Here is a 26,179-nt window from a genome sequence, read left to right as displayed (position 1 = left end):
AGGACCATTAAAGAATCAAGCACTAAAACCACGACACAATTTTACATGTCTAATAAGTGAACTCTGATCACTAAAAATTACTTTCATACACAAGGAAGGTTGCTTATGTTTTCAATTTTTGGACATAAACATATTTGATATTTTTAATGAACGTTACTTCTTCAAGCCTCATCCAAAATAAATTATGAACTTTGTGTTTTAAAAACCTTTAAGACATAATAGATTTGTAACTGTTTTATAACCACAAATGGAAACAGTAAATAATCACAGAAATTACTGATCAAACTCACATTTCTCCAAGAGAAAACAATTTACTCTGCACTCCCAGCATAAAGAAATATACTTAATGTTATGGAAAATGTGTTGTGACAACTTGCTGAGAAGCCAGAGTTCTGCAAAACACAGGACTTTTAACTGGACATTTATAAATATCCTCAATTTTTTTTCCCCAATGATAAACTTTAAAAAAAAAGCTGTTAATGAGTTCTCATAAAGGGTTTTTGGCCTGAAATGTTAATGTTGTTTCTCTTCTCACAATGCTACCTGACCTGTTGAATATTTCCAGCATTTTCTGTTTTTGAGAAAACTATTACCCATGTTCAGGCCTGCTACAGTTACATTTATCCACTAAAATCTGCTTATATTATCTAGCAACTGCATTGCTTGATACAGTCAATAACTGCAACACTCTAATTGGCCCCACTGCCTCCAGCTAGATTAGGACAATCACCAATGTTCTCACATCTGATGGTTTTCTAACTCCCTGCTGAAAAGCTCACACAATGTTGAATACATATCACATTTAGTTCGGCTATATGCCCTCCCATACACAGTCAAATAATTAACATTCACATAAAGAATGTCCATTTAGAGGATACTACATGGTGTCCATTGAATTTAATTTTCAAAACAAAACATGTACAAACCAGCTCTTGAACAAACTCAAATACAATAGGGATTTGTGAAAAGGAATAGCAGTTGGCCATATGCCATTACCCCCAAACCCATGCCCTCCCCACCCCCTGTGAGCCTTTTCCACCATTTAATAAGATACTGGCTGATCCTCTACCACCACCTCTACTTTCCTGTTCAAATCCCATATCCATCAATTCATTTAATGTTCAGAAATATAAAAACAATTTGCTGAGTTGCTGAACAAAAAAAAAACATGCATACTGCCTGCTTGGAAAATTAGTTACATCATGTTTTTGCCAGTTATTTCAAACAACTCCTTATTTCTTAATTTAACAACTCTAATCCCAAGCAAAATGTACAAACTACAGTAAATGCATTGTCCTTCTTGACTGATCATCTTCAACAAACTGCTTGGAAGCATGCTTGTTTTTCATACTGTACAGCAGCTAAGTTTGTCCATTTCTGTTTTGATTTAACAACTTAAAAGAGACAACGGAACTTGAGATAGTACCTCATCCCATGAGCTTGTATGGGAATGGTAGCACAGTGGTTAAGTTTTTGAACTAGTAACTAGAGGCTTGAGCTACTGATTTGGAGCCAAAGCACCACAGCAGCTGGGGAATTTAAATTCAAACAATTAAAGCAAATCCAGGATAAAGCTATCAACAGTAGTGACTGAGGAAAGAGTAGTGACTGTCAAAGACTTATCTGGTTTCTTAATATCCTTCAGGAAATGAAGTTTGTCAACTCTATTGGATGCTTCACTTAAATTGATGGAATTGATTACCTTTGTTATTTACTTTTCAAAGATCTGTTGCTGGTTTAATATTCTTCAATGTTGTCACCTAACTATATCTTCCAGAACATATATCAAAATAAAACAAAAAAATATAAATGATCCTGTTTATATTTCAAAGATTTGACTTCTGAGCTATTCAATCCAAGTTTAGTCAGTATATTAACAATTCCTGATTAAATTCCAATGAACTTTAAATTATTTCTCTGAAATGAATTACAAGTACTATTTTGTTTTTACCATTCTTTTTTGCCTCCTATTTAACCTATAGCATAATTCCAAACTTTGCTGAATTTGCAATATAATGAAAGTCAAAATAAAAATTGAGTCAATTTCAAAGTTGCCATACATTTCCATTGTAAGTGGAAAGTCAGGAAGCATTTTGACTTCAGGTAACAAAACCTGCACTGCTTACATAACTTGCATGATATTTTTAGGAAATTTGATGGCCAGTAATAAAAGGACACTGTTTAGTTGAAGGAAAAGTAACAAAAATTCAGCATCAGCAACCTAATGCAATGTAATATGGATGATCCACATCCATCTCTACACAATGATTCACTAAAAGCCCTACTTCAGGGACTGCCTGATTACAACCATAAACTAAAGTTTTGCCAAGTTTTTAAACCACAAACTAGAATCAGGGTAGTAAAATGTGCTCCCATAGTGTGACACAAATTTCAAAGAAATTTGACACCATAGACTACCTAGGACTAGCAGTTAAAGATTACATGGAGTCTTTAACATCTATCGTTGAGCCAATTTTTGAAGTTGAGCTTTTTGTGCATCTCATGAGGGAGGAAAAATAGAAAAGGGTAGTGTATTATTTAAAGGCATTTTGCCCCCATGTTATAAATACCAAAAACATGTAAAACAAAACATTTCTAACTTGAAAGTGAAGACATGCCATCAATGATGAGGTGATGAAAACAAGGACGAACAAAAAGTTATATAAATAGTGCAGTTCTGAGAATTGTAGGGCTAGAGGGAATTGTAGGAAAAGGGGATATTCATTACTTCACACACAAATGTGATTTGTGAAAACAATATGTTTTATAAACATGGAAGTCTTTTGAATTAAGCAAGCAACACTGCAATGCTTTCAGTTTGTTAAATCAGTCAAGCTCCCTGCTGTCACAGTTTAAATGTACTGCTGCAGCCTAAACAAATTGACAGGTGTTAATTTCAGGCCTTGATCTATCTCCATGCATAGTAAGCCTCATACATTTAGTTAATATCCCAGTTTCTCCAATAGCAAATTTAATGTTACACTGCCACTAATATTTGGTATATTAACAGATTGTCCACTATGAATGATCATTGTCCAGCATGAAATCAATGAAAACAATAGGCCATTTACAGTCAGCTGCAGTTAGAAAACTTGAGAAATAGGAATAGGCCATTCAGCCCTCCAAACATGCTTTGCCACTCAATTCATGCATGCTTCATCAGCATCTCAAATCCATTTACCCATCTGTTCCAATTCAGAGAAACCTTGACTAATAAAAACCAACATATATCAGCTACACAAAGACTAATTCTGTGTCAAAAAGATAATGATGCATGGCTTGTTTCAATCCTCCCTGATGGAAGTTTCTAGGTAAAATCAGAAATATTTACAATCGTGTACATAGGCTCGTTGACGCATTACAGATTTCCACTGATAATCAAGGACATACAACATGGAACTGGATAATTCTCAAACATTTATTATTTCTCCACCAATATTAACCACCCCAACCCCCACATAAACTGCTAGCTCCCCTTTCCTCATACAGTACACTAAAAGTATTAAATTTCTCTGTAAAGATTCAGACGAGTAGTACAGAAATATGGCTGGTTTTCAACTGACAGAAACTGTGTACAAACTTCAAGTATTCATACTTACAAAATCTTTGAACATTTCATTGTGATGGCTCAATTAATAAGCAAAATTAATAAACAAAAGCCAAGGCATGATTTAGTTTTGTACCCAATTGCCCTTCTCCACATAAAATTACTGATTAAGAGTTTCATCATGAACCATCAAATGAAAACACAATGAGCAGTATCAGCATTCATACAACTTAGGAATGGGTTACAACTTAACCTCACTTATACCAGAATGCTTGATAGATGCAACTGAAGAAGTCACATGATAAACTCCAATATGTGTGAATGATTTCTTGCAACTTATGTGTTGGATAAACATTTCTATACAAACATATATATTAAAACATATTTATAAGCCATTCGTGAAGTATCCCCCAAAATGAAAATGTTATGGGGAACATCAATACAGATTTGCAATTAGACTGCCATTGTAATTGAGATGCGATGTCAAAAGTTATAATAATGGGTCAATGTATACCCCATACATAAAAATGATCTGCAATTGTTTATTCAGAATAGGTAATATAGTTATGGGGAACAAATGACAAATTTTAATTACCATAAGTTATAAAATAAATTGAAACAAATGGATAAGGCATAAAAATATTTTTGTATGTGTACATATTTCATCCAAAATAAAATTATATTGAAAATGATACTGACAATACCTTACTTGTAATGCTAAAAATACTGTAATATTAAATGCATTTCAGAAAGGCACTGGTCAAACTCTCCAAGCTAACATTAGGCCTTCTTGGCCAAATCAAGCTATTTGAAATCTTAAACACCAAAAATATCTTGAAAGTGTAAAATAAATTTGATAAAATAAATTTTTTTTTGATAATTCATCACCTATGTTCCAAGTACAGATAATCAAGGACTTTGAAAGCACAAATCCCACCCTTTTTCCCTTGTACAGTACTTATTTCCCATGTGAAGAAGTTCATACAGTAACAGTAAATTCAGTTGTCAGAGTTTAACTAGAAATGCAAATCTATGACTAGTCTATTTGGATCTCCAGTGAATTGATCAAAACCAAGATTTAATATATTATCACAATGGAGTTAATGGTTTACTTTAAATTGCTTTGAAATCATTTGTTTTAGATTTAAGATTTAGAAAAATATCAACTCCAAATCTTACATGCTTGGATACCTAATCATGTGTCAGAAACTTCCCAAAAGCAAAAATCATTTGAGAAACAAGATTAAAATGTTAGGCAAGTATCTGAATAGAAAACTGATTATAAAATTATGTATTTTCCATTCTTATTTGAAAGAATTACTTTTTTTTGAGGCTCCATTCAAACCAACGCTATCCTGACACATTCAGTTACTAATGTAATTAACATTTAAGAAACCATTTTGCAATTATAAATTTAAAATTTTGTTTTCAATAGAAAAACCTATAATAAAATCAGCCATGTCAATGTCCAAATTAAATCCTGGATGATTTTCTTAGCCACTGCTGAAATTACTCAATAATTTACATCTTAAATTAATTTCTCCAGTTAAATATATTTTAAGGAAGGTCACGTGTTGACTTCTCCACAGTCAAGTTAGCAAAATGCTAATAAAAAGTCAAATTGGTTATGGAACTAAGAATAGGAATAGTGAAATATTGTTTGAAAACTGATGCTTGTCTCTCACCACACTGATTACAAAACAAATGATCACATTTACAGGTTAGATATTATTCTGACACAAAAAAATTGTATGCATTATATTGTTTTTATTACCAAATCAAAAATGACATCTTAATTTTTAGCATAATCACAGAATTAAAAATCAGTTTACAGATCAAGGATATTATATCCTGCATTGTAACACAGCCATGGTCACATTCAACGAGAGCTTTCTGCAAAATCAGCAGGACTGATAAAGGGAAAAAATGGTTTTAAAATGTCGTGATGTTAATCCTGCATCACCAGAAAGCAAGATGCATGTGCCTTATGGCACTGCATCGACCATGAAAATCTGACAACTAAAGCACAGAAAAACGGGTCATGAGATGTTGCATCAGGTTCCTAAGATCATAAAGCCCCAAAGCAAAAAAAACCAAACATTCAGCATTTATATACCTGCATATATCGAGAATAATTGGATAACACCCGGTTTGGGCGTCTCACAAGTCAAGATCCACCCTGCGGTAAAAAAAATCTTGTTCTTCCTCACTCCACCCAAACTCACCAGTACTGCTCATGACCTGCAACCTTGCCCATCCATTCTATTACGCACAGTTTTATTTTAATAAAGTAGAAATGAATGGATTAGATTTGATACGCCTAGTACCCGGGCGTCGGCCACACCAGCAGAGTGAAAAAAAATACCAACCTGCATTTTTCGTACATAGAAAGGAATTGGGTCAAACTCCCAGCGAAAAATAATGGAACAAATAAAAAAAAATGGATGTCCGTTTCTTGAAAGGCCACGTCGGCGACTTTGTGATGATTTCAAGGGCTGCGTATGAAAGGTACCCAAAGGTCGTAGAAAAAGGCATCAGTAACGATAGACCCGGATCATTTGAAGGTTTTACCAACGGCCGGACGCCATTTTATTACCACACAGCAAGGCAGCAGCCACATAATCTGAAAGGAAGCCCTCCCTCCCTCCCTCCCACCCATCCCCGGCTTTTTTTCTCCACCCGGCGCCGCGTTTAATCAGCCTCACGGCCATTACAAACCTACATCAACTCACCCTGAAGAGAGTCGGCTTCGACACGGAGGGCTTACAGCGACCATTCAGACGAGAATCCAGAGGTTTTTACGGCTGTCAAACACGATTGCAGCCTCCCCCCCTCGCTCAAACTGTTTTTTCTCCCTCTCTCTCTCCCTGTACGCGGCCGTGCGGAGTCTGCGCAGAACAGGCAGAGCACATCAATCGGTCCGTTTTTTTCTCCCCCTCCCTCTCTCGGTTCCGACCTCCTCCCACCCACCCCTCTCTGCCAAGTGACAGAGGCGCCTGCGCACGACTCCTCGAACGGGCGCCGAGAATTCGCCGACTCCCCGCTCAGCGCCGCGTCGCGCCTGCGCAGATCCGGGAAGCAAGGACGAGCCAAAGCGGCGCGGGCGTGCCTGAGGACTGACGCTCGTCCCGGCTGTTGGGGAAGGGGGGCGCATGCGTCGTCGGCTGACGCTAGCGTGCACCCGCTTTGGAAGGCGGGGTCGCGCATAAACCTGCGCGCTCGGCTTGTGACGACGTTGATGGGCTTCATAACGCGCGCTTTTGAGAAAATTTGAGAGGTGTGAGCATGATTGCTATTAGAATCTTATTTATTGAATGATGTTGTCTTTGTATCTGAAAGTATCTTCATGAAAGTTTTTTATTTCTGGCCTAATGAGGGGAATATTGGGGTTTTGAAAGGAACCACGTTATTTGCCATCTTCTCCATAGGGGATGTAAACCAGAGACAAGACTTCATTCAGGTGGATAAGCCAGATGATTGTGTCAGGAGTAGTGCAAAGGCGTTGCTGCGTTTCCACCCCTTGTATTTTATGAACTGGTATTGAGTGCTTATATCTTCCAGGGGTGATGGAGGAGGCAGATTAATGTCTAGTCTTCAAAAAGAGGCTGAATAAGGATCTGAAAGAAAATAATTTGCAAATCTATGGAGAGAGGGCAGACAGTAGGACTTGCTGATGTTCTTGGAGCCAGCACAGACTTGATAGGCTGAATAGTTTCTGGGTAGTGCCCATTCCGTAATTCCATGGTCTGTTCTGCATTAACCACTTTAGCACAATAAAGAGGATTTTTTTTATATCTCCCATTTGTCCATTTTTTTAAGGTTGACCAAGAGCTTTGTAGAAAATCAAATTCAATGATCTTCGATGAGATCTTGTATCTGGAATTACCATTGATCTGACACTCAATCAATCAAATAGTGCAAATCAGACGCCAGGTGAGTTACTTGGCACCATCTACAAGATGCAAGTCAAGAGCATAGTGAATACTCTCCACTTGCCTAGATGAGTGCAAAGCCAACAGCCCTCACAACAAAGCTTGATTAGCACCCCATCAACCACCCAAAACATTCATTTTAATGCACTGCAATTACTCATCCAGGCTACTTCAACAGCAACTCCGAAACCCATGACCTCTATTGCCAAGAAGGACAAGGGCAGCAGGCACACAGGAACACCACTATTGCAGGATCCTATCTGAGCCCCATACCATGCTGACATGGAAATACATTGTAGTTGTGCATAATTTCTGGAACTCCTCATATGGTAATCCTGGGAGTACCTTCTCTAAAGGAGCTGCAACGGTTCAAGATCACCTTTTCAAGGGTAATTAGGGATGGGCAAAAATACTGGCCTTGTCAGCTATGTCCAGATCTTGAAAATGCTTTTTAAAAAGTCATAGATAGAGGGATGGGGCATGGGAACAGGCCATTTAACCCAACAGGTCTGTGCTGACCATCAACCAGCCATTTACATTAATCTCATTTTTTGTTCTTAAGTTGACTTGTTGTTCCTTGACCTTGCTTCAGCTTCGTTGTAACATCTTAACTGCTACTTAAATGCCACATCAAGTCATTTTGTCTTGCCCTATTGAAGATATTCCCCTTGTCCTACCTATTCCGTACCCTACCTTCTCTGCTGCTCAAAACTAACTTTCTCTCTTTCCCAATTTTAATGAAGGGTCCTGGACTTGAAACATTACATGTTTATTTTTCTGCAGATGCTATTTGATCTACTGAGTGTTTCCAACATTTTTTGCTGACATATGAATAATCCATTTCACTCTGGCAGTTGATCTTGCAGTTGAAGATTATTCGAGTCAGACAGTGAAATTTAAATGTAATATCAGCCATGGCACATTTTCAGACAGAATGTCATAGTTGCAGTTCATGGCCTGTTCAATATTTATTCCCCCAATCAATATTTACTGAAGCAAATTTCCAGCTCAATATCCCTTTGTTATTTGTTGGACCCTTCCGTGTGCAAATTAGCTGCGGTAACTCCAACATTACAGCACTGATTACACTTAAAAGTACTTCAACAGTGATTGATCAACTTTGGGACATTTTGAAAAGGATATGAAGGATACTTTACAAATACAAGCCAGAATCTTTCTTTTCTTTGTAAGGCATTAGTACTGGGAAAGATATAGTAGAACAAATCATGTATATGTTTTAGTTTTCTTTGTTTCTTTGGAAGTATTCCTTTTTGCATCACATTCCATTAACCACCACCTACCCCTCCCACTAAACCTATTTCTGTTGAGAAACATTTTAATCATTGGGTTTTTGTCCACATGGCTGTTTGATATGTGAACGTCAAGACACTGAGTATCTTCCAGCAATTTTACTTGAAGTGAGAGGGAGTCTCAGGCAAGCTGATCATGCTCCACCTGTGTACTTTCTACTCAATTATTTCCACTGAGAGCGGAAACATACAAATTAGGAGCAGGAGTAGTTCACTCAGCCTCTCTGTCATTTAACGTGGTCATGGCTGATCTGATTCTAACCTGTACTCCACATTCCCATCCACCCACAGTAATCTTTCACCAGGATTCTCAAGAAATTACTTCCCTACTACCTTAAAAATAGTCAACGACACAGCATTCACTGCTTTCAAGAAGAGAGCTCCAAAGATGTGAGAACCTCTGAGAGAAAGTTTATATCAGCTTTGTATTAATTGGGCAATTCCTCAGTTTTAAATAAACTGGTAGCGAACTTGTTCTGGATTCTCCCACAAGAGAAAACATTTTCTTTGTATCCATCATGTCAAGACCCCTCAGAATCTGTTTTAATAAAGCTGTCTCTCACTCTTCTAATCTCCAGTGGGTACAAGACCAGCCTGCCTAACTTTTACTCATGAGACAACCCATCCATTCCAGGTAATAGTCTAGTAAACTTTCTCTGAACTGCTAATGCATTTACATTTTTCTTTAAATAGGGGGACCAATACTGCACATACCACCAGTGTTCTCATCAATGCCCTATATCACTAAAGCTTAGCCTCCCTATTAAGCGAAAATAAATGACATTGGAGATGCTCGAAATATTTAACAAGAATAAAATATGGTAGGCACACTCAGGTCAGGTAGCATCTGTAGAAAGAGAAACAGAGTTAATGTTTCAGGTCAAAGACCATCAGATCTCTGATTAAGGGTCTTCGATTGGAAATGTTAACTCGTGTTTTGCTTTGCACAGTAACATTTAAGAAACGCTTGGATAGGAACTTGGAAGGGTGGGGCTTGGAGGGATATAGGCTGAATGCAGGAAATTGGGACGAGCTGGGTGGACAAAGTAGTTGGCATAGACTGGTTGGGCTGAATGGCCTGTATCCATGCTGTATTCACAAGATCACAAGATAAGGGAGCAGAAGCAGGCCATTCGGCCCATCGAGTCTGCTCCAAGGAAAAGGGAAAAAGAAATGGGGTGGGAAAAAAAGAGAGATAAAAAAAAAACTATTCTAATCCCATTTGCCAGCCTTATCCCCATATCCCTTGATACCCTGACTATTTAGATATCTGTCTATCTCCTCCTTGAACACCCCCACTGATCTGGCCTCCACTGCTGTGCGTGGCAAGGAGTTCCACAATTTCACCACCCTCTGGGTAAAGAAACTTCTCCTCATCTCTGTCTTGAAACTGTACCCTCTAATTCTAAGATTGTGCCCTCTGGTCCTGGACACGCCCACCAAGGGAAACAGCCTAGCCACATCTACTCTATCCTTACCTGTCAACATTTTAAATGTCGCTACGAGGTCCCCTCTCATCCTTCTGTACTCCAGCGAGTACAGTCCAAGAGCCGACAAACGCTCATCGTACTTAAGCCCTTTCATTCCTGGAATCATTCTCGTAAATCTCCTCTGAACCCTCTCCAACGTCAGCACATCCTTCCTAAGATGCGGGGCCCAAAACTGCGCACAGTATTCCAAATGAGGCCTCACTAGCGCCCCGTAGAGCCTCATCAACACTTCCTTACTTTTATACACTATACCTCTCGAGATGAATGCCAACATAGCATTCGCTTTCTTAACCACCGATCCAACCTGGTGGTTAACTTTTAAGGTATCTTGTATAAGTACCCCCAAGTCCCTTTGTACTACCGCACTATCAATCTTCTCTCCTTCTAGATAATAATCTACCCGCTTATTTCTACTTCCAAAGTGTACAACTGCACATTTCTCAACATTGAATCTCATCTGCCATTTTCTTGCCCATTCTCCTAAACTGTCTAGGTCCCTCTGCATTCTTTCTATTTCCTCTATGCTCCCTACTCCTCCACTTATCTTGGTGCTCTATGGCTCAATGATTCTATTTGCCAGACCTTTGACCACTCACATAACCTATGTCTATCCCTTTGTAGCCTCCTCATGACCTCTACACAACTTACTTGCTTACTCAATTTTGTGTCATCAGCAAATTTAGCAACCATACCCTCGGTGCCTTCATCCATCATTTGTATAAATTTTAAAAAGTTGAGGATCCAGCACTGATCCTCCTGACACACCATTCATTACAAATTGCCAACCAGAAAATGTTCCATTTACGTCTACTCTCTGTTTATGGTTAGCCAGTCAGTCTTCGATCCATAGAACTTAAAACACTACAGCACAGGTGCAGGTCTTTCGGCCCACGATGTGATGAACTGATTAAACTAGTAATTGAACACCCAATTAAATTAGTCCCTTCTGCCTACACAAGGTCCATATCCCTCCATTCTCTGCATATTCATGTGCTTATCTAAGAGCCTCTTAAACTCCACTATTGTATTTGCCTCCACTACCATCCCTGGCAGAGCATTCCAGGCATCCACCACTCTCTGTGTTTAAAAAAAACTTTCCCTGCATGTCTCCTTTGAACTTACCCCCTCTCACCTTAAGTCCTAGTATTAGACATTGCGATCCTGGGAAAAAGATACCGGCTGTCTACTCTATGCCTCTCATAATCTTATAAACTTCTATCAGGTCTCCAGCGCTCCAGGGAAAACAACCCTTAATATCATCTACTGCATTCGGTGCACCAAGTGTGGCCTCCTCTACATTGGTAAGTAGACTAGCTGACCATTTCGCAGAACATCTGCACTCCGTACCTAACCGCGATCTGCATCTCCCTGTTGCTAGTCACTTCAACTCCCCCTCCCACACTATCACTGATATGTCAGTCCTCGGCCTCCTCCACTGATAGGAGAATTCCAAGCACAATTGGAGGAACAGCACCTCATTTTCCATCTTGGAACCTTGCAGCCTAAAGGCATGAACATTGAATTCTTCCACTTCAATTGATCCACACCCCCCTTCCCCACAACACCCCCCCCCCCACCATGCTTCTCTTCTTACCTTTCCTAGCCTATTTATCTTTTTTCTACCCTCTGTTTTTCCCTTTCTCTTCTTTGACCCATCCCCCAGTGGATCTGCTCTCCCCTCCTCCCCCGCACCTGCCTATCACTATCTCTTACCTGCATCTACCTATCACCACCTTGTGCCCACCCCGCCTCCCCTCTTTTGTCCACCTATCACTGCTCTGCTTTCCCCTCATATATATTGGGCTTCCCCTTTTCCTATCTTCAGTCCTGGAGAAGGGTCCTGACCCAAAATGTTGACAGGCTGCTTTTCTCCACGGATGCTGCCCGGCCTGCTGAGTTCCTCCAGCATCATCGTGTTTTTCATCTAGATTCCAGCATCTGCAGTCCTTTGTTTCTCTGGCAAAATAAATTGTATGCTTCTATCCTCAACAAATGTAACCTGATTTTGTAAACTGCATTTTTTATGAGTACTTGGGTTTGCAAATGTTTTAAATTTGGAAGTATGGAATGTTTGGATAGGATTCATTTTGTTCAGGATGTTTTAATACACTTCTGCCTTTAGTCCCGCTATTTAAAAAGTAATGTAAACAGAATGCTTATTAGTGTGCAAGGGCATATGCACTTGAGTACACCTGCGTGTGCGTGTGTGCATGTATGTGTCGTGTGCGTTGACAGATGTTTGTATACATGTCCGCATATGTGCATGTGTTAACGTCCATGCGGCAGAGACTGGTTTCAAATTTTCTTAGACCCTCTAGCCACTGGATCAAGGCTTTAATCTGTCAAGCTCAAGTGATAGCTCGTGTGCAACAGCCATCCTATGTTAAAATACTAAGGCGTCTTGCACTCCTGAATATGAAATGTAGGAAAACTGGAAGGTAAGCATATCTTCACTTGCTACGTTTCGCTATCAAGAATGGGCTGGTCAGACATCTCAGCGATGATCCTCTGAATCACTCTAATGCAGAACCAGCACAATCAGGTCATCAGCGTATGCGTCCCAACCCTATAGGCTGTGAATGAGACAAAGGAGGATTTCTGTTTCAACCTTAAGAGAACCTTGACCAGTGTGCCAAAAGGAGACAAACAGATCCTCCTGAGAAACTTCAATCCCAGGATTTGGAAGGGCACAAACCTCTGGAATGATGAGGTTGACAAGCAAGGAGTAGGAAAAGCTACCTCCAATAGAGTCCTCCTCTAGATGAAATGCTTGGAACACAGCCTTGTCATAACCAACACCATCTTGTCAGGCAAATATTAGACCTTGTGGCAACACTCTGGTCCAGGCACAGGCACGTATTAAATTATGTCATTGTCCAAGCAAGAGATTACAAGAATATCAGCATTCCCTATATCGTGACAGGTACTGATAACTGCTGCACTGATCACTCCTCACTCAGCTCTTTTATCTCCATCAACTGTGCCCAAAATAAAAGTAGTAACAGAAACAATCCTACAGGACAATCAATGTCAGAGGTCTCAGCCACTGCCTGATGGACAAGCTGAGAATCACCAAACCAAGAGAAGCAAATCACGATGTGTGCAGTGCTGAACTACTGAGGATCCACCATAGTTATTTATTGTGAAGAGACTATTGATTCCTCCACCTTGAAACACCAGGATGAGAACCGTCAGGAGATCCAGGAGGTAATTAACCACACATCACAAGATCACAAGATAAAGGACCATTTGGCCCATTGAGTCTGCTCCATGAGCTAAGCTAGTACTATTTCTCTCTCGCCCCAGTTTCCAGCCTTATCCCCATATCCCTTGATACCTTGACTAATTAGATACCTATCAATCTCCTCCTTAACTGCTCCCAATGATTGGGCCTCCACAGCTGTATATGGCAAAGAATTCCATAATTTCACTACCCTCTGGCTAAAGAAATTTCTTCTCATTTCTGTTTTAAACCGGTACCCTCTAATTCAAAGATTGTGCCCTCTAGTCCTGGACTCATCTTCTTAGTTTAGAAACTCCAGCATGTTTCATGGGGAAAAAAATCAGCTCCACATGTTCCTGAAGGCTGAGGTCCAATAAACAAAACCGTGACCTAAGGAACAGAAGGCTGGTGCAAAGACAGCAGGGGATCCAGCTGCTCACCAATAACAACCACATGTGTGGATGTTTTCAGCACTCTCCAGGCCATCTACAAAAAAAAAAGCTACCCCATTGAAAGCCAAGAACAGAGGAGAGCTTATCCTGGGAGTCTTCCTCATTGAATGTGAACCCCATGAAGTCTAATAGCATCAGATCAAACATGGGCAAGGAAACCTCCTCTTATGAATTAGTGTCCTTCTTCACGTTGAATGACATTTCAAAGAAACACTGGAAGTAGCACTGGGGGACATCATAGTGAACTGAATGGAAGTGTTCTGAGGACATTTAATCTGTGTTTGGTTTCGCCAATGTAAAGGACACCACATGGTAATGACCAAATGCAATACAGTAAATTGCAAGAAGCACAGGTGATTTGCTGCTTCACCTGTGAAGTAGGTTTGAGTTAGGACTTTTTTAATTTCGGATTTCCAGCATCTACCTATTGTTTTGTTTTGAAGAAATTATTTATTAGATTTTTGTGGGTCTTTTGTTGGTATCTTTTTCACCAGCATGGTTTGGATGAAGCGTAAATGATAGGTTAAAAACTGAAAAGATTCATATCTCCTATTTTACGCAGGCAAGGGAGGATGAGAGAAAAAAATACACCTGATTAATTGCCAAACCTTTATTTGGTAAATTATTATTTAACGCCTCATTTTGGATACGGCTACGTGAGGAATTATTTATCGACACAGCCATTTTCGTAATTGTCCTTCCTGTCCAGTTATGACTGGGTAACAAGGTCCCAGAACAAGCCATCATCTTGAAGAAAGGGGAACAGAAACATAAATACATATAAAAGAATGAGGTTAAAAATCAAGGGGGGAAAGTCAGCGGGGATTTTTATGGCGTGACAGATTTACCAAATGGAAATGTCACTTGATGTTTCCTTACTGTTGACTTACGCATTGTAGCAGCATGCACAGAGCTAACGTTGTTATGTAATCATCAATTCAATGGAGTAATTGACGGCTGTGCAGCGCTCTGTTCTGACGCACGGAGATGAAGGGGGTGCTTCCGGGTCGCACTTCAGGTTGGTTTTGTGCGCAACTGCTGAGGCCTGTAGTTTTTCAATGCTCTGAAACACGAGAGGCTTGTAATTGTTTAGCACAGTTCTAAAGCTGAGGAGTGGGTAAGGAGGAGGATCGTAGTTGAGTATTAGATTTATTGTGTTAATGAGGTTTTCAGTGAATCAATATTAATTGTAATCACATGAACCTGGGAAAGAATCAAATTGAATCCCAGAAACTATAATGTGGGTTAAATCAAAACGTGAACATTAAAAAAGGAATCTAATTATTCCTGTTATACTGTAATTTTATTGTAATGTTACTATATTTTGATCTCAATAACTTGATCTCGAATAAATTCATAATGCTTATATTCCTTTCTTATATGGCCCACTTTCTGACATTTGATCCTTTGCAGTGAGCAAAGCAATAGGTTTATTGTGAACTTCTGTTTGGGTGAAAAAGATGTTTGCGTCTTTCATCAATATAACTGCTGTTGAAGAGTAGCAAGCATTATGTGCCTGAATGTTACGTGTCACCTCCGGTAATTGGAAGAGTGACTTTTTGGAAAAGCAAATCTGTTTATCCTGTTTGTGTGAAGTTACAGTCTCAGTTTGGAAACTAGATAGATTGTGATAGTCTCTTCTGCGACTTTAACTTCGAGATACTGTCATCCATTCCCCAGCACCTGAGCAATATTAAACTGGTCTGCAGCTGCGTTGCTTGGCCATATTGGCATTGTGAAACCAGTAAGACAAGTCTTCACTTAAGTAGGTTAGTGAAGTGGAATATTACCGTAAGTATTTCTTTAAAACCACTAATATTCTCTTAAGAAGAGATTCATTGGTGAGTCAGGTTCCATAGTTCTGCAACTTTTAGTGGGTTATACCTTCCTCAAGTGTTGTTTATTTACTAGGGAGCCTTAGCAGGGAATGTCCATCAGCAAACTAACTGCACTCATTGTGTTCATGCACTTATAGCAGGGATCTAAAGAATAATAGAAATTGAGAATCATGCTTCCATCTGTTTTGGCAGTGACATAAGTGCAAGTTGTACCTTTGATATCTTTAAATCTAAGCTATTATTTATAAAAATGAGGTGTTTGTGACAAATAGTAGGGCCACAACAACTGAGGATTGAATTTGACTGGCTTCCTTCTAATCTGTTACGTTCAGCTTTCACATTATAAATTTGCTACCATGTCAAGGAAGCTGAATTTGTTTACAAATCATATTTAATTTTATTTTCCAGTTTATTATTTCACTTCCTTTGTGCAACATTTAAAAATATATAATTTGAGTGGTCATGGTATATTCTAGTTCCATTCCTTTTTGGGCTATATCCATTCAAACATTGAGAGCAGCCCTGAACATTTTATTGTGTCTAAGAAAATATTACTGAGTTATCTAAATTCGATTACTTACTGAAAGTTTGGCCTGTCACTGATGAGGGGATAAAATAAGTGTATTTTTTGCTCTCTGTTTAAGCCCCCACCCTTTCTACTCTTTCTTTTTCCTGTATTTCCTTTTTTAATTGCAGATTAAGAACTGAGGTGCAGATAATTGGACAATAGTGAACATGTGTAATAGTTGTCTTGGAAGTCATGATAGTTGTAAAGTATGCTTCCTTGTCTAATAATCTAATTATGAAAACACAGTGGAATTATTTTTGAAGTACGTTGCTGACGGTTACCAGAACTTTTTTCTCCCTCACTAAAAAAAAGTCACAATATTAATATGTTAGCAAACAGAAAATATTATTTCAACCTTTTATTGCACCTTTTTGGTGTCATTTGTGACAATTAAAGCTTATGACAACATTGAAATATTGTAATAGGAAGCTACTGCTTAGACTGTCTTTAAATAAATAACTCTAAATGGTTTCAAGGTTTCAATAGTTGTTCGTTACTCAGTTTTCCTAACTGTAATACTGTAGTCACACAAGCAAAGGGTGTTGAATCTCTTGCTTAACCTGTACTAGAAGCGGAAATCTTGGTTTGCAACTGGCAGATTTAAAATCCATACTTTCTGTGCCTTCATCCTGATTGTTTATATAAACTATAAACTGGAGAGGCCCAGGACCAGTCTCTGGCACCCTACCCGATACACTTTGCCAAGCAGAAAAAGGCACACTTATGCCAACTCTGTTACTGTTAGCCATCCAGTCTTCTATCTACACCAATATGTTCCTTTCAACACCATCAACTTTAATTTTAACAACTTTCAATGTGGCAGCTTATCAAATGCCATTTGGAAATCTAAGTGTAGTACATCTACCAGTTCTTTATCATTAACATATGTTATTTCTTCAGAGAACTGCAGTAAGCATGATTTCCCTTTCATAAAATCATATTGGCTTTGCCCATTTACATTGATTATTCCTAATTGCCCTGCTATCATGTTTTAAATAACTGTTTCTAACATTTTCTTGTTAGCATATTTTAAACTAACTGCTTTCTTCCCTTTTTGCTATTTTCCAGTTTAATGGAACTTTCCCCAAATGTAGGAAATTTGGAAAAAATTAAAACAATGCGTCAACTGCCTCATTAGCCACATCTTTTAAGACTCTAGGGGGAAGTCCATCAGGACCTGGAGATTTGTGTGCTTGCAACTCCAGAAATTGGTTTAGTACCACCTCTGGTGATTATTGTTTTCTGAGTTCCTCTCTCCTTTCCATTTCCTAGCCTACAGTTATTTCTGGGATGTTATATGTATCCACTGTTGTAAAGAATGATTCAAAATACCTATTTAATTCTTCTGCCATCTTCTTGTTTTCCATTATTAACTGATTAGACTACTCTCTGTTCTCTTCTGTTAACTCTTCAGTACTTTAATAGCCATAGAATCTCTTAATCTGTTTTTGTTTTACTTCAGCAAGCTTTCTCCCATACTCCAATTATTCCTTCCTTATTATTTAGTCATTCATTACTGTTTTTATATTCTGATTTGCCAACCATCAGCAGTCCCATGCTGGTTAAACATGGACGTTGGGTCCTATTTTTGGATTTCTTTTTTCTCCTCAAGATCTCCTTACATGTCTGCCGCTGCATCTCAGCTGGCTGATCCCTTAACCTAATTTGCCAGTTCACTTTAGCTTTCTCTGCTTTTATCCCCTAATAGTTGTGCTAATTGAAGACTAAAAGAGTAGTCTGGACCCCAAACTTCTCATCCACAAACTGAAGTAAAATCCAATCACATTATGTCTGCTGGTACCTCGGGATGTCTTCACAATGAGGTTGTTACTTAATGCTATCTTGTTGCACAATACCAGGTTTCATATCACCTGCTCTCTGGTTCCAGAATGTGTCTTTCACAGAAACTCTCCCAGAAACACTCTGTGAACTTCTCCCAGCTGCCTTTGCCTCTGGGATTTTTCCAGTATACATGTAAATTAAAATCCCCAATGATTATCACTATGCCTTTCTGTCAAGTAATTTTGTAAATTGGAGTTTGGTGTGGTGATAGAGATGGCATTAAATAAATGCAGGTCTTCTGTGCATGGCATTGAATGTGTTCAGATTATACAACTTTTTTGATGAAACAAGGTTACTGATTTGAAATATTAAAAAAAAGTTTTAAAGAGGGTATTTTTTTTTTCAATGTATGCCACTGAATGACAGAGCAGCACTTTTGTCTTGGAACAGTTACAGTTGATCTCAAATAGATGGTTTAGAACTGAAGGCTGTAGAAAATTCAATACACATGATCATCTTTTTGGATCTCTGCCGTTTGGCCTTTTACTTAAGGTGACTGTATTCACAAGAAAACCTAAAGAATCACTTGCATTATGCAGTGTTCTAATTGTGGTTTAATGTTTTTTTTCATGTATTTTTACAAATAATTGTTCTAAATATTAGCAAGTCTACTAGAAATTCATCATTTAAGTATGCCCCCCCCCCCCATTGTTTTTCTACAGTTCTAGGACTTGCTTTGGTGCTTGTTTTATGTGGTATTCTAAATTGCAGGTATTTTAATGTGGAATAAAATTGTGGATAAGGTACAAGTAAGTAGGAAAAAGTATATATATTTTGTAATTCTGCATAAGGATGAAATGTTACTGAGAATTAAATTTTCAATTGCATGCCCTGTTGTTCTTTATATTCCTGCTCACCGATTGAAGCTCTGCCTTTACTGGCACAGTCACCTCCAAGGATATGAGGACTTTTTGTCAGGATGGTTATGGCTTGGGATATCTTTGATAGTTCCTCCAATTAAAGTAATTATTTTGCAGTCGTGAAAAAGAGGTCAAGGAAAATAATTATCCACTGTTTCTTTTTTTAATGTTAATTGTGGTAGTCCCTTGGGGACCAGTGACTCTTTCCCATGCGCCCATGTAAGTGGAAATAATGAAGAGGAAAAACGGGAATAGTTGATTGCAAGAAAAGTTATATGCATTTTTCCCAACAGCATACTGATGAGTGTAGGATATAACATTTAAATGTTTTGTTTAGTTGTTTCTTTTCATTATTTAGCTTGGCAATTCAAAACATTGCCTTATTGTTTGGCTGTCATAACTTAAAAGACCATTGGGCAGAAGTAGAGATACCCTTCAACAATCCCTTTAAATGGTTGTGTAGTAAGAGCAATTAATTTCATGCTGATATAAGCTGTACCTCCAAGCATACCAGTTACAGTTTAAAAATATTCCAATTTTCTTCCTTTCTTTTAGGATGGCCCTTAACAAATCCATGCATCCAAGGAACAGATATAAAGACAAACCTCCAGATTTCTCATATTTGGCATCAAAGTATAAAGAATTCCAGCAGCATGTGCACACAAACTTGACTGGGAAAGTGAGGTATGCTAATGAATAAAGGAACCAACTGGTACAAGTTGTCTCACTGGTACTAACTAGCACTCATTTCATTGTCTAACATCTGTCTGGAACCTGCTATGAAATCTTTGCTGACATCTTAAGTGTCTGATCAAACTCTTTATTCTCGGAAAGCTGCTTGCTTTAGTGTGTGACGCATCATTTATTTGGTAGCATTAATTAATTAAAGTGACTTTAAATTGACGATGCTTCAGAGACTATATTACTGAAGTATTGTAGTAATGGTGGCTTTTTAAAAATTATTTGGATAATTATACTGACACTTAACATTGCATATTGTTATTTGGCAATATCATATGCACTGTTGTTTGTTCTAATCAGCCTTTCTTCATACGTGAACCATAACAGTGGATGCTATTTGAGCTTGGGTGCCATGAATATCATCTCCTTTCTCATGTAATATCTATGTGGTATTTTGGGATTAGGGTACTAGATTTGAAGGAAGCCTTGGCTGATTTATCTCTTCACCTACCCGAGTTGTTGCTTTCTACTATACCTCATTTGAAATTAGTTAATTTAGTACTAACGTTGTACTGGGAATTTAATTTCACATTTTCCATTGTGCGGTTATTACCTAACTTCAGTGATTAAGTACCTGCTTTTAGTACTTTTTTAATAAATTAATACTTTTAAAACAAAAATCATAAATCAGGGCATTGAGTACAGGAATTGGGATGTTATGTTGAGGTTGTACAAGACTTTTGGTGAGGCTGAATTTGGAGTATTGTGTGCAGTTCTGGTCACCTACCTACAGGAAAGATATCAATAAGCTTGAAAGAGTGCAGAGAAAATTTACTGGGATGTTGCAGGGACTTGAGGACCTGAGTTATAGGGAAAGGTTGAATAGGTTAGGACTTTATTCCCTGGAGCGCAGGAGAATGAGGAAGATCTTATAGAGGTATACAAAATTATGAGGGGTATAGATAGGGTGAAAGAATGCAGGCTTTTTCTCCAAAGGTTGGTTGAGAGTAGAATTTGAGGACATGGGTTTAGGGTGAAAGGTGAAATATTTAAGGGGAATCTGAGGGGGAACTTCCTCAATCAGAGGGTGGTGCGAGTGTGGAACGAACTGCCAGCAGAAGTGGTAGGTGTGGGTTCAACTGTAATATTTAAGAGAGGTTTGGATAGGTACATGGGTGGGAGGGGTTTGGAGGAATATGGTCCGTGTGCACTAGGCAGAAGATCAGGTTGGCATGGACTAGATGGGCCGAAGGGTCTGTTTCTGTGCTGTAGTACTCTACGACTCTAAAATTAAATACAATGATTTAAATTCATTGTCAGTTTTCTCAGCTTTCCAGTGCCATTATGCAATCACTATGGTACTATTTATCATAGTTATTATACTGTTGGCTTTCTAGGGTTTGTAATTATATTGTGTTGCAGGATGCTTTCAGTTTAGTTTGTGAATCTGAGACTTTCCTTATCATCCCACGGAGGAAGGCACACCATGGAAGTCTCAACTTCAGTTCCCCATTTGGATGAAACTGTTACGAATTAGTTTTAATATTTATAGCTGTTGCTGCTGTGAGAGGAGGGAAATAGACTAATATTGACACCTCTGATTACCACGTGGTCAGCCCTGTTGAAATGTGTCAGCTGATCCTGTTGAAAATATGTCAGCTGAGAACGTTTGACCTTCACTGTAATAATCACAAATGATAAAATAGACTAACAAAACAGTGTGACTGAATGTATGCACAGAAAATGACTGAAGCATATCCTACCTTTTTAGCAACATTGATTTACTGAATAGTATTGAAGATTTACTTCCCTCTGGTCACATAGTTGATTTAAAAAAAAGTTACGATGAAACAGGATAATGAGAAATCTCACAAAGAATTATCAACAACAATCCAAAATGTACAAGATGGACAATCTCATCCAGTTGATCCTTTTAAAAATTTCTAACATCTGGGTATTGGATCCAAGATGGTGACTGGGCAAGAGCAACAATGTAGTTTACTCTTAACTCCCAACGAGTTAGAGGAGTTAGTGCCCCAGCAAGCCACTCATTATTATTATAACTCCTATATTGAAACAGAAAAAAGTTAAAACAGGTTCAAACCACCCAACCTCAACTTAAGCAATGAATTTAGATACGGCAAAGTCACTCCAGCCCAATTGACCTTGCAGAGTTCTCATCATAAACATCTCCTCCACTGGTGTCTTAAATTGGTAATGCAACCTACAGTCTGGTTAAATAGCATGACATTGTTGGACTTAGAGCATCCTGCCTTACAATGTGCCAGACTCACCTATTAGAAATCTTTGATCTTTCCTGTGCCATGAGCAAGACAGATGCAGCAGAGGTGTGGTACAGTGATTTACAGGAAGGAAGGAGCATCAGGGCTACATGGGCAGTGAAGACTTGATTACCACCTACTTTTCTCATTCAACTGATAAATTTCTGCTCCTCAACACTGGAAAGTAGCAAGGATGCAGAATGTACTGGGAGTGGGGGCTTCAAAGTTCATTACCGACAGTGATTTGACAGCACCAGCGCAATCCAAATTTGCTGAGTCCTGAAGAATATTGCTGCCAGACGGGGTATATAGCAGCTAATGAACAAACCAACATGAGGGATAATCCTTCTTGACTTCATCATCTATCTGTTGTGGATGCATGTCTCCATGGTATCGCTGGTAGAAGTGACCACAGTGTAATCCCTATGGAGATAAAATCCTAACTTCACAATGAGGAAACCACCCATTATGTTATGTGGCACCATATACTAAATGGGATAGACTCAGAACTGATCAGGTAGCTGAAAACTAAGAATCTGTGAGGCACTGTGGACCATCAGAAATAACAGAAGTGTACACTACAAAATGTAACCTCATGACCTGCCATATCCCACACTCTTCTGACAATCTGGTTCAATGAGGGTTGCAAAAGGGCACAAGGGGAGCAGTAGCAGACATACAGTACCTCAAAATGAGGTAGTCCTCATTTGAGGTACCTTACCTGATATGAGGTACTTACCTGATGAAGCTACAACACAGGACTACATGTGTGTTAGCAGTAAAAGCATGTGACTGAGATAGCTAAGTGATCCCACCAACAACAGATCAGATAAAAGCTCTGTAGTCCTGCCACATATAGTTATCAAGAGTGATGGACAATTAAATAGCTAAGGGGAAGGGGCAGCTTCCCTTAACATTGACTCTGCAATCTACAGCTTTAAGGCTGAGGAAAGCCATAGTTTGGCACCTCATATATCCACCCTCAGTTGACTAATACATCCCTGTTTAACCAGACTGAGAAGAACCCAAGAGGAAAGTATAGGCTTAAAATCACTAGGAGATATTAAAATCTACAGTATCTTAGCGCTACCAGTGAGCTGGATAAATCTTTAAAGGGAATTGTTTTCAGACTGAGCTTGCATCAGACAATATAACAATATATCACTAGGTTTTTAGATATTAAGGGAATAAGGGGTTAGTACGGGAAAATTGTTCTGAGATAAAGATCAGTTATGATCTTATCATTGACAGAGCAGGTGTGAAGGGGTGAATGGCCCTGAAAACTGAAATTATAAAGGAAAAGCATGAAAGCATAAAAATTTGATATTGGGCATATTTTGTTATGACACTTATAACTTCGAAGCTAAAAGTACATATCCTAACTAGTTGCCCCTATTTGTGGTGTATGAAATAGACACACTGCACTATTTTTTTTAGTAGATCTTACTCATCTTTAATTTTTTCCTTTTAGAGGCTTCAGTGTCACTGTGATCATTCCTAATTTACTACTTCATTTTGTGTCCTAAACTGTGGTCCTTTACTTTTTATCAAGGCTTCTCAGTATATTCAAAACAAAAAGCATTAAGCCATGAAACAGTTGGTAATACACCTTTGTCATTAATTAAGTTTAATCATTATTTGTCATCAAAAGAGAAAATACTCAGTGAAATGTTTTTTTATTATGTCATTTCTGGGAGTAATAAGAATAGAACTGGTACCACTGATGCATTGAGAATTTGTCTGAATTGTAAATGTAAAGCTTGTTTTGGAATGGCAAATACCATCCATTTGGGAAAGTAATTTAAGGTTGGGATATTTTCAGAGTGAATGGAAACCATTCCATTGATATATTTACGAACTATTATAAAATAAGGTCTATTAACATTTTTGGTAAAGCAAGCTGTCCAGATGTCATTGTCTGATTCCACAAATTACTTTTTTTGTTCCTTTGATTCTGCAAAAAGAATGTCAGAATGACACCACTTTCTGGTACATAGTGAAATTCAAATGGCATTTATTTTTTTATTTTAAATGCTTGTAATTCTGATTATTTGATTGCCTTATTCCAAAAGATTTTGTGTTTATCTGCATTGTTGAAACAAATGAAATTGCAATAACATTTCTGTGCCAAAATAAAGTTACATCTTGCGAGTGTTTTCCAAGAACATTTTTAGTTAGTGGTTATTGCACAATTCAAAAATCCTCACTATTCAAGCAAGCTGACAGGTAGTCAATTCCAATACCTTTTTTAGGATGTGGAACATCTTGTGGCCCGTCACTCCAAGGAACCTGATTCAACAGTTTCTATTCAATTTGTGCCTTAAAGTTTTACTTTCAATTTTCAAGCCCCTTAAGCAGATGTAAATCCAGGCTCATCATCCACTCTGCTCTTTACGCTAGTATGTCCCGATGTGCACCTATTCTTGCCAGTATCCACTTTTGCCATCAGCTTCAAAAATTATGTGTGTAGTCTCAGTAATTTTCAGCCTTTTCAATTTAGCTTCTCTGATCACACCTATAAATTGATCTCTGATTTAATGAACTTTTCCCCTTTCTCATTGTCCATTTTACATTCTAAATCCCACTTTCAGTACCTCACTCTAAACCCTAACACTTTATTTCAATTTTGACTTCAACTTCAAAAAAATCTCCTTAAAACTTAGCTTTTTTTAAAATTATCTCTGGCTGACTTACCAAACTTGTTTTATTGTTTAGGTCTATCCCAAGTTGTTAGGGAGCTGTAATATTTGCTCAATTAAAAATACTGTATAAATTTGTATTTTCTGTTATTTCTTCCTTTTCTGAGGTAGGTAAAGATGGAAAGTTGGTACAAAGGTTTTTTTTGTGATGGAGTTGTTATTGGATTAAAGACTTAAGTAGGATCAAATATGTCCAAGGGAAGGATGCCTGATAAGTTGTCCAAACACTCTGACTCAGTGGTGTGGTTGAAAGAGGTGGACCTGGGCATCGTAAATATCCAAGAGATGGCATCAAATTGGTGCAAGTATCAAAAAATCAATAGGACAAATAACCATTCTTGGAGTAATTTTGAATCAGCTACCTCACCACCCAATCCACCCCTAACCAAACATCGTCCTCACAAAGAATACAAGAAGTAATCAGGAATCATACAAAAGGGAAAAGTCCTGTTTGTTTTGGAGAATATCGTATTTCAGATCTGTATGATTTGCCACTTACCTATTTCAATTTCTTGCTGATAATTTACAATTTAAGTAAAAGTCATAGCATTTTGTTTAAGTAACCATCTCTATATTTAAGCTAAGCAGCAAATTGTTTCTTATAGTATCATTTCAATGAGTTTCCTGTAAAATTGTGATTTTTATTCTACATAGTCCATAGACACCAAATAAAAACAAAATATAAAGATTAAATGCTGAAAGGTGGTACTTTTCTTTGTGGCTTTTACAGATAAAGGTCTGAAGATCATATTAATCTATTGAAAATGTAGCAGACCTCCACATTTTCGTGGAACCAAAGTAGCTGAAGAATCCAGTAGTTGTTTATCTTGTCTCAAAAAAACCCAGGTCTTGTAAACAGCAGCATTTTTCCCTCATGATATGGAGATTAGCCTGGAGCAAATGAAGGAAACACAAGTGTTTTAAAATAAGATGTAAACATGAAAACAAAAGGACCATAGTTCAGAAACCAGAATGATCTGCTCAGTCTTGTCCAAATATAGGAACCACATAAATAGAGTGGCTACAAGGGCAAGTCAGAGGCCAGGCATCGTTCAGTTAGTGACTTGCTTCCTGACTCCCCTATCCTCATCTTAAAATCTCAGGTCAGGAAAATAGAATCTCCATTTGCAGGTTCAGTGACAGTACATTAAAATTCTGATAGTTTGGTGGTGCCAAGCTAGCAGATTTTCTGGACAATTGAATATTACTCCTATTACCACCCCAAAACACTTATATTTTGCTTTTTAAAGATGTCACAGAATAGTATAATGCATGTTCCAGTGAACAGAACCCAATGAACCTAAAGGGCAGTGGTGAGGTTAAAGGGACCATGGGGACAGGGCCTTTGTGAGCCAGATGCTGAACTATTGAGATTTCTGAACAATTGGCTGGCAGGTTATCAGAGTTTTGTTGTATTTGGAACAAAACCGCCTATTTGATTGGCACATAATCTTC

At 38.2% G+C, this 26,179-nt stretch overlaps 2 protein-coding genes across 8 annotated transcripts in view; one reads left to right on the top strand and one right to left on the bottom strand.

Moving 5' to 3' along the window:
* The window catches only part of LOC127581328 (lissencephaly-1 homolog), an 82,051-nt gene extending 75,465 nt beyond the window's left edge, over positions 1 to 6,586 (bottom strand). Inside the window, exon 1 of the mRNA XM_052035635.1 lies at positions 6,280 to 6,586. The gene's annotated coding sequence lies outside the window, so the exon portion shown is untranslated. The remainder of the gene's footprint in view (positions 1 to 6,279) is intronic.
* Positions 6,587 to 7,419: 833 nt separating this feature from the next.
* Positions 7,420 to 26,179, top strand: part of mettl16 (methyltransferase 16, N6-methyladenosin) — an 83,008-nt gene continuing 64,248 nt past the window's right edge. Inside the window, exons 1-3 of one of the 7 annotated variants that reach the window (XM_052035842.1) lie at positions 7,420 to 7,480; positions 11,502 to 11,580; positions 19,618 to 19,746. In XM_052035842.1, coding sequence (XP_051891802.1) covers positions 19,619 to 19,746 — 128 coding nt within the window. In that variant the 5' untranslated portion in view covers positions 7,420 to 7,480; positions 11,502 to 11,580; position 19,618. Of the gene's footprint in view, positions 7,481 to 11,501; positions 11,581 to 14,642; positions 15,090 to 15,666; positions 15,746 to 19,617; positions 19,747 to 26,179 lie in introns of those variants that run through there. The other 6 variants (XM_052035839.1, XM_052035838.1, XM_052035843.1 and 3 more) reach the window with 6 other exon arrangements.

Source organism: Pristis pectinata, chromosome 21 (assembly GCF_009764475.1).
Source record: "Pristis pectinata isolate sPriPec2 chromosome 21, sPriPec2.1.pri, whole genome shotgun sequence".
Taxonomy (NCBI): Eukaryota; Metazoa; Chordata; class Chondrichthyes; order Rhinopristiformes; family Pristidae; genus Pristis; species Pristis pectinata.
The sequence above is the reverse complement of the archived record's forward strand: the minus strand, read 5'-3'. Positions and strand labels throughout refer to the sequence as shown.